The 13,658-nt window shown below is 40.0% G+C and overlaps 1 protein-coding gene across 1 annotated transcript in view; it reads right to left on the bottom strand.

Annotated features, from left to right (window-relative positions):
- LOC115150595 (AMP deaminase 2) overlaps positions 1-9,243 on the bottom strand; it is a 57,042-nt gene extending 47,799 nt beyond the window's left edge. The window contains exon 1 of the mRNA XM_029694051.1: positions 8,648-9,243. Coding sequence (XP_029549911.1) covers positions 8,648-8,657 — 10 coding nt within the window. The 5' untranslated portion in view covers positions 8,658-9,243. The remainder of the gene's footprint in view (positions 1-8,647) is intronic.
- Between the last annotated feature and the right edge of the window lie 4,415 nt (positions 9,244-13,658).

Below are 13,658 nucleotides of genomic sequence, written 5' to 3' on the forward strand. Positions count from 1 at the left end.
GGAAGTTAAAGCTTGGTCACAAATGGGTCTTCCAAATGGACAATGATCCCAAGCATACTTCCCAAAGATGTGGCAAAATGGCTTAAGGGCAACAAAGTTAAGGTATTGGAGTGGCCATCACAAAGCCCTGACCTCAGTCCTATAGAACATTTGTGGGCAGAACTGAAAAAGCGTGTGCGAGCAAGAAGGCCTACAAACCTGAATCAGTTACACCAGCTCTGTCAAGAGGAATGGGCCAAAATTCACCCAACTTATCGTGGGAAGCTTGTGGAAGGCTACCTGAAAGTTAAACAATTTAAAGGCAATACTACCAAATACTAATTGAGTGCATGTAAACATCTGACTCACTGGGAATGTGATGAAAGAAATAAAAGCTGAAATAAATCACTCTCTACTATTATTTCAGTGGTGATCCTAACTGACCTAAGACAGGGAATTTTTACTAGGATTAAATGTCAGGAATTGTGAAAAACTGAGTTTAAATGTATTTGACTGAGGTGTATGTAAACTTCCGACTTCAACTGTATATATTTGTAATAAATGACAATTACAACAATACTGAATTAACAATGAACACATATTTTAACTTAATATAATACAAAAATAAAATCAATTTTCGACTCAAATAAATAATGATGCAAACTGTGAACTATGCCACCAGTGGCTAGTGGCTCTTATACAGGCCAGGTAACTTACACTACAAATCATCCCAACTCTGTGGAATGTGGAAAGTAAAAGTGCAATATGTGCCATGTAAAAAAGCTAACGTTTAACTTCCTTGCTCAGAACATGAATACATATGAAAGCTGGTTCAATATTCCCAGTTCTTCAATATTCCCAGTTAAGAAGTTTTAGGTTGTAGTTATTATAGGAATTATAGGACTATTTCTCTCTATACCACTTGTATTTCATATACCTTTGACTATTGGATGTTCTTATAGGCACTTTGCATCCCAGCATTGCTAAGAGCTGCTGTTTGAATGAATGCTTACAAGCCTGCTGATACCTACCACCGCTCAGTCAGACTGCTCTACCAAATATCAAATAATATACTTAATTATAATATTAACACACAAAAATGCAAGCCTTTGGTCATTAATATGGTAAATCCGGAAACTATCATTTCAAAAACAAAACGTTTATTCTTTCAGTGAAATACAAAACCGTTACGTATTTTATCGAACGGGTGGCAACCCTAAGTCTAAATATTGCTGTTACATTGCACAACCTTCAATGTTATGTCATAATTATGTAAAATTTAGGCAAATTAATTACGGTCTTTTTAGTAATAAATGGCCTTTCAACAGTTCGCAACGAGCCAGGCGGCCCAATCTGCTGCATATACCCTGACTCTGCTTGCACTGAACGCAAGAGAAGTGACACAATTTCCCTAGTTAATATTGCCTGCTAACATTAATTTCTTATAACTACATATGCAGGTTTAAAATAAAATATACTTGTGTACTGATTTTAAGAAAGGCATTGATGTTTATGGTTAGGTACATTACTGCAACGATTGTGCTTTTTTCTCGAATGCCCTTTTGTTAAATCATCAAGTTGAAGTAGGCTGTGATTCGATGATAAATTAACAGGCACCACATTGATTATGTGCAACACAGAACAAGCTAGTTAAACTAGTAATATCATCAACTATGTGTAGTTAACTAGTGATTGTGAAGATTGATTATTTTTTATAAGATAAGTTTAACGCTAACTAGCAACTTACCTTGGTTCCTTGCAGCCACAAGGTCCTTTTGATGCTGCACTCGCGTAACAGGTGGTCAACCTGCCACGCAGTTTCCTCATGGATTGCAATGTAATCGGCCATAATCGGCGCACAAAAATGCCTATTACCGATTGTTATGAAAACGTGAAATCGGTCGACCTCTAATCAAGACTGCACTGTGATTCAAGAGAAATATATATGAATATCTGTGATGTGAGGACAATGTGTTGAAATGGATAATCACTGACAACAAATTGCAAAAGACGTAGAGGCATACAGAGGAATACAATGTAAAGACCACCATCTAGTGGTAAGAAGACATGACTACATCAAAGGACAAACCATTCTTTAGTGAAAATCTCTGAAGCACAGTATACCCATCGTGTTCACCGGCTTTGTTCCAAGGTTGACCTATGATAGAAATGTTGAACTTGACACGCAATTCTTGACACCAAAAACGAATGTGACAATCAATAATTTAACTGTCGATAATACAGTCACTTGTCAATAGAACTGTACAAAGAAACGTCTTATTAAACATTCAGACTGAGTGGCAACTGCCGATAAGGTAAAAAGGGTGATTTCAGAGGAGTAAAAAACAACTACAGCAGGCTGTGTGCAACATTCCAATAAATCTGACCCAGTTTTTAGAAAAGGACTGACTTCTCCCCCTCTCCCTCCCTGAGGTGTAGCTAGCTACATGGCTAGAAACAGAGGCCTACATTTTTCCCAGGGAAAAAAATACATCACCCAAAAGCCCCAAGTCTATGGCAGGCAACCAAGACAAATGATGCCAACACTATCTAACAGTCCTTAACCTGAGAATGGGAGGATTGTTATTGGGAATTCCTCAAGTTCTTATTCCTTCCTCTGTGCTTTTCTTTCAGGCTCTGCTGGTCAGGCTGGACAAGAACTGTTACTTGCTTTGCTCTCAGGAACAGGGTGCCATTGAAAATAGTGATTACTGGGGTAGCGGTAAGGATGGAGGTGGATCAACTGAAGTCGAAAATTCCCGGTGTCTGTGAAGCCTGTCATTTGGTGCGACTCAGACCTGGTGGCGAGCGTGGTGAAATAGAAGAGTCACCGTCTGTCCTTTTGAGTTTTGATGCTAAGTCTTTACCTGACAAAGTAATGCTAGGATATATCAGTTATCCCGTACAAGCTTTTGTGCCAAACACACTACGGTATTTCAGGTGCCAAGCTTATGGTCATGTTGCAGCAGTGTGTAGGAGGGAGATTCCTAGATGTGAGAAGTATGTATGAGGGCAAGAGACAAAGGAATATGTAGTATCGGTGAAAGAAGCGGGATGTGTTAACTGTAGGGGTGCCCATGTTGCTGGGGATCAAAAGTAGTGTTGTCACAATACCAACATTTTACTAACGATATGATACCAGGCCAAGTATCATGATACCGAGTAGTATCACAATACCGTTGGGGGAAAAAAAATCCTGTTTTTGTACCTGTTTTCTAAACGTTATGCACATGTGCTACACAAAACACCTGTCACTGATATTCCCACTTCTACTCAATACAGCACATACTGAATTTAACTGCACACTGTTTAATAGAATACTGCATAGAATGGTTAATTTGCTCATATTTGCAAAGGCCTACCTGTGATTTTGCTGGAGGAATGAGAGTAAGGAAATATTCATGCTTAATGACCTGCATGTCATTGTGTCAATATGGGGAAAGCACTGCATGGAACCTTTACTCTTCAGTTAACACACACACACACACTCTCTCCATCAATCTCATAAACACACACCACTCTCTCTCCCACAAACCATTCACACTGCTCCCAACTTTAAAAACATTAGGCACCAAACAGAATGTAAGGAGCACCAGAAAGAGATAGATGTTTAATAGTTTATTCTTACATTAGGCCTATATGAATCCTACCTTTAAATCACACCTCATGAGTAGCAGATCATTTTCCTTCCTTCCTGGGCCAATCAAATTTGCCTTGACCTACTGTCAAGTTACCAGGCTGTTAGATAGCTTGGTAACTGAACAACGCTGTTATCAAAACAATAATTAGAGGCCTGGGATTAGTTTAAAAACAGCCTGCGACATGGTTTGTGAAATTATTTTTTTTACGTTTGAGCTAGAAACAAGCCGTTTCCTTTATGTAAAGTTGTATGCATTAATGTTGCAAAGCTGTTTTTCCTCTCTGGCACTGCTGTGGGACAGCGAACTTGCAAAGCCTATCAGACTGGCCTGTGTATGGAGCGATTTCAGTGTAAACATAAATAGTATTTGAATTCTATAATTTCACATTTGTATTAGGATATTGAATTTGAATATCATTTTCTTAATAAAAAAATAATAAAAATTAATTGAACTTATATTTCATTATTTGAAAGTGAATTGAGCGAATATTGCATTCAGTTTTAATACTAAAAGTAAATATTTATATATTCAGTATGGTAGATATTCATTGTCTGTGTATCAAGTTTACAAACTATAATTTCAAGTTTATCAAAGCTTCATATATTCAACTTATCATATTCAGTTTTCAAATTCAGTTCTCTAAATTCTGATTCAAAACCAGAGACAACATCCTGGTACTTTGCCAGCAAGGAAAGGTAGAAGAGAACAGATAGAATCAAACTGTTACTGTGATAAACAGAAGCTTCTGGTGGTTTCTGAAACTGATGTGGCATGTTTAATTTATTTTCTTCCCATGAATTTGGCTCTAACGTTTGAACCGTTTTGCTAAGAACCTGGACGTGCCTTCTGTTTCCCTCTATGATGATCACAGGCCAAGTTAGAAGGGAGTGTCACAAAAACCACAGTTTGGCCCCCATAAGAATATACAGTAAGTAGTTTAATAGGCCTGTTATAGCCCTTCTAAGGATAGCTTTTTCACTCCATATTTAATCTTGCTCTTGTGACTGACTGGGTTCGAACCAGGTCTCCTGCATTTTACAAGACTGTGTTAGCACACTTAGCTAAAGCCTATAGGGATAAGTTCAGGTCATTCATTTAAATGACGACACGCTTCTTGCTATAGGGCGGCAGGTAGCCTAGCAGTTAAGATTGTTGGGCCAGTAACCGAAAGGTTTCTGGTTCGAATCCCCAAGCGTATTAGGTGAAAAATCTGTTGAAGAGCCCTTGAGCAAGGCACTTAACCCTAATTACTCCTGTATGTCGTTATGGATAAGAGTGTCTGCTAAATTACAAAAATGTAAATGCTTAACAAGTACAGCTTCCCCCTGTTTCAGCTCATACCAAGACTCTGCCTCACAAACACACATGACCACCCACCTGAAGTGTTCCAACCCACCGTGCTATTGAAAAAGGCCTTCTTCAATTGCAGAAGGGGAGACACTGAGTTTCACAGATCCCCATTAGCATTCACCCCCTAAACTCACTCCCCAGAGACCCCAGTGGTTGAACAAGTGCAACTGTAGATCCAGGTCCAGTGGCTCCATTGTAAAGGCTTCACGCTGCCTGCTTGGTGAGTACTGCTTCCCCCTGATTCAGCTCATATGGAGACTCGAACTCAGGACTTCTAACCGCCCTCCGGAAGCATTCCAACACATCGTGCTATTAAAAAAGGCATTATTTAATTGCGCAAGGGGTGACACTTCAGGCTGATGAGTGAGGTTCACAGATGTCCATCTGCTACAGTAATAACTAAGATCCAACAAGGTTACTCATCAAAAGAGCGTAGTTTGGGGATCCATGCTTATGTGATGAGAACCTTGCCTGAGACCTGAAGACATGTTAGTTTGACATGTTTTAGTTTGTGTTAGACGTGTTAGTTTCAAGTCTCCAGCAAGGGTAGTCATTATAAGGTTAACATGTGACTTACTAGGTCAAGACTGTTGAGCTAAAGCCTAGGCATTGGTCCTGTGACTTGGATGGGTGAAGTGTAGGTGGGTGAAGTGTAACACAGGTGTTTCGGTGATCACGCTCGTGTGATGAGTAACATGTCTGAGACCTGAAAAGTTGCATTGTCTGGTACCCAGGAGACCTGGGTTAGAACCCCATCGATCAATCTAACACAAATCTTTAGGTCTCTGGCAAGGTTGCTCATTACATAAGCATGGATCACCAAACCACCTCTGTTGCACTCTCATTAAATGGGGTGCACAGATCCTTCTGCTTCTATTTGCCTCAGAAAGTGTTGTTGTGCAGTAGGCCTGATATTCGAACCCAGTCGGGTATATTGGTGCCATGATCACTGAGTATGAGGTCAAAGTGGGGTGAACTATGACTGAGGTGGTTCGATGAACCACGCTCTTTTGATGAGTAACCTTGCTCGACGCATCTCTATGGGCTTTAGCTAAGTGGGCTAACACAGTCTTGTGACATGCAGGAAACCTGGTTCGAACCCAGTCAGTCACAAGAGCAAGATTAAATAGGGAGCTGAAAAGCTATCCTTAGAAGGTCTATGACATTGCTATTCAACTGTATTCCTATGGAGGCCAAATTGTTTTTGTGACACTCCCTTCTAGTACGGCCTGTGATCATCATACAGTGGAACAGAAAGCACGTCCATGTTCCAGAGAATCTTAGCTTTCAGGAATGTGGTCATAATAGTTTATAGCCAAAACGGTTAGAATGCTAAAGCCAAATTCATAAGAAGAAAATAAATTCAACATGCCACATTGGCTTCAGAAAGCCCCAGAAGCTTCCGTTTACCACAGAAAGCGTTTGATTCTATCTGTTTTTCTCTACCTTTCATGGGTGGCAAAGATGTTGTTTGGAATCTGAATTTAGAGAACTGAATTTTAAAACTTAATCTGAATGCATTTGAGAAGTTGAATATATGAAAATTCGATAAACTTGAAATTATAGTTTGTAAACTTGCCACACAGACAATGAATGCAAAATCTACCATTCTGAAACTGAATACATAAATATTGAATTTAAATATTCAAATTTAATTTGAAAACTGAATGCAACATTCACTCAACTTAGTTTCAAAACATGAAATACAAGATCAATTTATGAATTCAATGATTCAATTTGTGAATTACAAATAAAAAAATATTAAATTCAAATTCAATATCCTAATACAAATTCAGAATTATGGAATTCAAATACAATTTCTGTTGGCACTGAAATCGCTCTATACACCATGTGCTCTTGGTTATACCAGGGATGAAATTATATACAATGTATGCTATGAACTTTGCTCGCTCTGCGCGCTGCTCCAATATATTAAATGGGGTGGCAGGTAGCCTAGTGGTTAGAGCGTTGTTGATCGAATCCCAAGCTGACAAGGTAAAAATATGTCCTTCTGCCCCTGAACAAGGCAGTTAACCCACCGTTTCCCGGTAGGCCGTCATTGAAAAATAAGAATTTGTTCTTAACTTACTTGCCTAGTTAAATGAAGGTTAAAAAAAATTATTGAAATGTAAAAATAGAAGACTGATCAAGGTCTGCATCCCCCCTCGCCACCATGGCTAAGTATTATTGGACCAGCGCATGCAAGAGACTAGTTGCTGTTGCTTAACTATTTTTTACAGAATTTTAAAACAAAACTGACTTTATAAACATTTTATAACAGGTGCCAGTGGGCCGAAAAATTTGCCAGTATCATATGAAACGGTATTATGGTATTCTAAAATGTTGGTATCATAAGTATTGACATTTTGGTACCGTGATATTACAGTAGTACCGGTATATTGTGCAAGTGTCCTATGCTGGAGAGACAGGTTGAGGTTGCCAGAGTCAGAGTTGTACAGAAGGTGTCTGATAAAATCATTTATATGTTTAAAGATAATGATTAAATAATTTTACCCTGAAACGTAACCATTAGGGATTATAGTTTATGTAGCACGTATAAGGAATAATTAAAGTACTAAACATAAGTCCAACTAGGTTGGACTGGGAGGGAGATAAATGTGTGTGTATGTGTGTGCCGAAGAAAATACCGAGAACAATTAAAACTGTGTTTGACTCGACCTGGCTAGAACTCTGAGAAACTTATGATAGGACAGGGAGTACTTCTCAAGGTTTCTCTAATCTCGGGGGAATGGAACTGTCGGCTGGGTAGTGATACACAGTGGTGAGAACTCTGGAGAAGGATACAACTCACCTATTGTTCGTGTGTATGTATGTGCGTAGGATATCTACTGTTTGTGTGAAAGTAGGTGCCTAAGTAAGGAGCAAGGTATAAAATGGATGTCTTTGTATTATGGACTTCAGAGTACCCTCGTGAATAAACATTTTGACTATTGTAAGTTGGGACTCTTGTCTGTTTCATTCAACCAGAATCTTACAAACTCTGGGTTGCAGACTGAGTAGATTAATTGAAGTTTATGAACATTGATAACGAAATTCACATAACAGTGTCCTATGCTATACCAGTGAAGAAAGCTAAGGATGGGTCAACGGTGAGGGATCCTAAGAGGCTCCCAGTGAGTAGTAGATTTTTTGCTAGTACAGATAGGCCTACAAATGAAATGTGCTTCAGTAACTGGGAACTCTGAAAAAAACGAGCACCAGCTGAGAAAAATCTATTTGAACGTCATCCAACTCCAGAACTCTGGCCTCTCTTTCTAGAGCTCCGAGTTTCCGGCCTGAAGATCATTAAACGCGCCATATTACTAGTGGGAAACGCATATATCATCCCTGAGCTCCAACTTCTCCCACATGCTGACCCCTGACGTCACCTAAGGAAATAGCCTCAACAGCATTTTCAGCAGTTAAATTTAACAACAAAACATTTAGAAAAGCAATCTATTCATGTGGTTTTTGAACACTAATTTGTTTACAGGCATGATAGCCACACTTTTGGTTTATGGATGAAGCAGCTTGGCCATTAACCAATCGGCGTTTTTCAATGAGTTCAAAGTATGCATCCAATTTGAATTTACGACGTCACAATTGATAATTACCACCTTCCCACCTTGTTAAGAATGCAGCATAAAACTCAGTTGAGCTGCTGTCTGTGTACTTACCACCTGCCATGGTTGAGGCCTGTCTCAGCTCGAAGAGAAGATGCAGAAAGTTGTAGCACTTGTCTTGTCTAGGAAACAACTGATAACCTTGCTGTAGCTGACAGTTTGTTTCTCTCAGACGTCCCGAACACAGTTGTTTTCACTGGCAACTTCGCTAGCCAGCAAGCTAATCGTTTTTTCAAAACAAAGATCTTTGGAAATATTCCAGAAATGTGAACTTATTGTCTAACTAAGTAGCTATATTGCTACAATAGCTATTTGCTAGAGTAAATACATTTACCATCCGAATATATATATATATATATATCTCGTTAGCTAAACAATTGGATCATTTCTAAATTGCTGTCTTCGTTTCGTGAGACTCATTGACATTACAGGCTTTGCTGCACTTTGACGGATGGGACTTTTGACCGAGAGGAAGAGGCAAAGCGAGAGGGATAGGTGTTAGTGGCGCTTTTCGCATTTTTGTTTTGTTTGTTGCTCACCATAGCGAGGAGTTTTTGTGAAGGAGGTCAATGAGAGAGTGTCGAATTTGGTTAACAGTAAATGTACTGGTTTATTTGATCGAACGCACGTTTCACAATATTTGGGTTGTTACGAGTGTACTGACGTAAGTAGGACACGTGACATCCCGGCAACTTTGAGAAAAAACTCGGGAGTTGTGCCTGGTCGTCACTAGTTACCACAGCCACAAAGTCATACACCCCGCCTATTTCTACAATTTTATTATTTGATTTTAAACCTTGACAACACTGCTAACCTTATGCCTAATCTTAAATTAACACCATTGATGGATTAGCGTTTTTGTGAACTTTTTTGGCATGGTGATCCATGCCAAGTTCGACTTTGTGGCTGAAGTAACTACTGGAAACCGTTGTTCCTGTTGTTCACACGCGTATCTGACCTCGCATTGGCTAGAATGGTCCCACCTGATCTAGGCTTCTCCGGATTCCCTTCCATTTTTGAAGACATTTATTTTCATTGTAGAGCAGGCACCAGAGTATCTGGTCAGTATAATCAAATCAAAGTTATTGGTCACATACACGTGTTTAGCAGATGTTATTGCGGGTGTAGCGAAATGCTTGTGTTTCTAGCTCTGACAGTGCAGTAATATCTAACAATTTCACAACATATACCCAATACACACAAATCTAAGTAAAGTAATGGAATTAAAAATGTATAACTATATGGACGATTAATGTCAGAGTGGCATTGACTAAGATGCAGTAGAATAGAATACAGTATATGTAAACATATTTAAAGTGACTAGTGTTCCATTTATTGATGTGGCCAGGGATTTCAAGTCTATGTATGTTGGCAGCATCCTCTAATGTGCTAGTGATGGCTATTTAACAGTCTGATGGCCTTGAGATAGAAGCTGTTTTTCAGTGTCTCGGTCCGAGCTTTGATGCACCTGTTCTGACCACGCCTTCTGGATGATCGCGGGGTGAACAGGCAATGGCTCGGGTGGTTGTTGTCCTTGATTATCTTTTTGGCCTTCCTGTGACATCGGCTGCTGTAGGTGTCCTGGAGGGCAGGTAGTTTGCTCCGGGTGATGCATTGGTCAGACCACACCACCCTCTGGAGAGCCCTGTGGTTGCAGTTGCCGTACCAGGCGGTGATGCAGCCCAACAGGATGCTCTCAATTGTGCATCTGTAAAAGTTTGAGGGTATTAGGTGCAAAGCCACATTTCTTAGGCCTCCTGAGGTTGAAGAGGAGCTGTTGCGCCTTCATGTGTGAGTGCATGTGCAAATTCCCAAACTTTTTTTCCGTTTTTTGGTGAGATGTGAATCCACATATTCAAGCGTCCACCTCAGTCACCCTCAGATGAACTAAAGTAGTTAATCATGAACTCTGTGTCCTAGGGGCAGTTGGATGTGCATTTATCCAATCACCCTCTTACTTCTTACTCAAAGGTCTGACTGGCTGACTTGTCACTCAGGTGAGCAGAGAGGGTGGAGCTATTCTGAAAGAGAGGTGAACTAGTATCATTACCCTTGTTTCCTGCTACTGTACAACCAACACTGCACTACACCTCAAAACCAGCACCCTTCTCACAGTTAGTGGCCATCTGCTGGCCTAAACTGTGGCCCAAGATTTAACAGGGTTCTCTGGATAATCTTATCAACAGATCAGCTGCACCAGGCCAATCCCAGGATGCAGCAGGAAGGACAGAGTCAAAGCTTGAAGGGTCAGAATTAGAAAGGGGCTATGGAATTGGAGGATGCCCTAATTAGCCGCCCGTTTTACTCTCTGAAGCGTTTGTGGGGGCCTAATTTCCCTGCAACCCACTTCTAGCCATGAGACCATGTGACGTCAGATAAAATCTCTCTCAAAATTTCTCTTTTTATCTCTTTTTTTGCAGGTTGGGCAATCTCATAGTATCTGCAGGTGGAAGGGCCAATATCTTGCTTTTTCTTCATGCAGCAAAGTTAGAGCCCACTACCTAGCTAACCACAACTAGTGCCACACCATTTGAGTTTGTCCACATCACGGTTATTATAGATAACTTAAAGTTAAACTAAAATGATTTATTAAACTGAAATAAATTAATTAACAAATCCGTTTGAAAAACGAAACTATACTGAAACTAGTATATTTAATTCCAAAACTAACTAGAAGAAAAACAATCATGTATGTTCATTTATTTTTCACCAAAATTTTTATAATTACCGTAATTTCCGGATTATTAAGCGCACCTGAATATAAGCCGCACCCACTGAATGAAATGTTTTTTATTATTTTGAACATAAATAAGCCGCACATGTCTATAAGCCGCAGGTGCCTACCGGTACATTGAAACAAATTAACTTTACACAGGCTTTAACAAAACACGGCTTGTAACAAAAATAAATAGGCTTTAACAAAACACGGCTTGTAACAAAAAATAAAACATTTGCAGTAAGCTTTAGTTGTCTTTTTGCAATGAGTCAATTCCTCACGCTGCTGTTTCCAACGTCTTATCGTCGACTCATTAAGGCCAAGTTCCCGTGCAGCAGCTCTATTTCCTTTTCCAACAGCCAGATCAATCGCCTTCAACTTGAAAGCTGCATCATATGCATTTCTCCGTGTCTTTGCCATGATGAGGGTGACAAAATGACTACCGTAATCAGAATGATGGGAAGTTTGAGAGCGCTCGATTTAATCTAAACAGTAAACAAAAAAGTTGTTTGACCTTAACCCGTTCGGCAATTTCATTGGTCTAATGAAAGCTTCATGCCGCCAAAAAACTGAGCACATCACAGAATGTTTTTTTTGGGAAAAAAAAATTGAAAGCGGGAAAAATCCATATATTAGCCGCGTCATTGTTTAAGCCGCGAGGTTCAAAGCCTGGGAAAAAAGTTGCGGCCTATAGTCCAGAATTTACGGTAGGCATAAAATCGAATGGGGTTTTCAAGCTTTTTACGGAATTTCAAGCTACTGAATCTATCGGGTAAAAGCTGCCAGGAGATGGCGATGTTTCAAATAGGCCTAGCTTGTGCATCACTATCACTGGCTATGTTACATTCGTCTGAAGGATGAGACCAAGGTGCAGCATAGCAGGCGAACATTTTCTCTTTATTGAAATGAACACCTTCAAAACAACGAAATACAAAAACGAATGTAAAGTTCTGCAGGCTTCAAAACAGCTATATCAAAACAAGATCCCACAAAAACCCAGTGGGAAAAGGCTGCCTAAATATGATCCCCAATCAGAGACAATGAAAGACAGCTGCCTCTGATTGGGAACCATATCAGGCCAACATAGAAATAAAAATACATAGATATACATAATCTAGAATACCCACCCAAATCACACCCTGACCTAACCAAATAGAGAAATAAAAAGGCTCTCTACGGTCAGGGCGTGACAGGCTATCACTAGCTCACAGGAGGAGAAATTGGCTAAGGAGCTAACTTGATTCTTACATGTACTAGTCTCGGCGCTATTAATTTAAAATATATATTTTTGCACTAGTCTCAGAGCAATTCCTTTTAGATCGAAGTCACATTAAGATTAAGGTGATCAGATGTCCCCGATTTCCGGGGACAGTCCCTGATTTTGGTGGCCAGTCCCCAGCTAGAGCTGTCCCCGGAAATGTCCCGATTAGTGCCAAGAGCCCTAGAGGGCGTAGTTCTTCCTGACGTCGTATTACCTCTAGGTGTCGACCAGACCCCCAGTGTCTGTCTGGAGCATGAAGTCACAAGCTCTGCTGGTCGACTACTGTGTAGCAACCTAGCGGTACCAAAAGTTCTGGTCTACCCTAGAAAGCCTATTTTCAATTGGAATAGGTGGATGATGTCAGCGCTATCACGATCTACTGGTTTTCATGTCTATGGTGTCGATGCAGTCAGCCCAGCGGGTGATACAGTTTTGTCTCTCGGCGACCTTTTCGTACATAAATCATCCTCCATTCAGGCTTCAAAGGTGTTGGTTTCCTCCTTAACTCGATTTAATGGGAGGCCAGACAAAAAAAAACAGGGAAAATATGCATACTGTCTTAATAAAACAGGAGAAATAAATACAAACTAAAATAAAAACACAAAACCATAATAACCTTGATTCACATATATAATTCAAAGCGATATCAGGTGCATAAAGCATTTTTGTTACAACTAAGACTGGTCAAACAGTAGCTAGCTGTTCATGGCTCTATTGTTTTGACACAGATGTAGTCCACCTTGGAGTTCACTACATGCAAAGTTCTTGATTATGAAAACTCTTGCAAAATGCATCTATAAATAGCTGATATTTTCAATTAGGCACAGAAGGCACCCTGTCAACATTGTTATTAGAAAACTGCTGATTACAGTAAATCTTTGTGCTGACCCATGACACAGTAGTCTGAGATGTGTGCAATCTCTGTCTGTTCCCATTGTCTCTCTCCTCATCTGAGTATAAAAGGCCAGTGGGGTAACCCACTGACTTATGCTTCTTTGTAAGTGGTAGAACTCACAAGGCTTCTATTCTCAACTGATGCATCACCCAGTGCCATGCCAGGAACTGTCACCAAGGGAGTACCCCAAGGC

This window comes from Salmo trutta, chromosome 16, assembly GCF_901001165.1.
Source record: "Salmo trutta chromosome 16, fSalTru1.1, whole genome shotgun sequence".
Lineage (NCBI taxonomy): Eukaryota > Metazoa > Chordata > Actinopteri > Salmoniformes > Salmonidae > Salmo > Salmo trutta.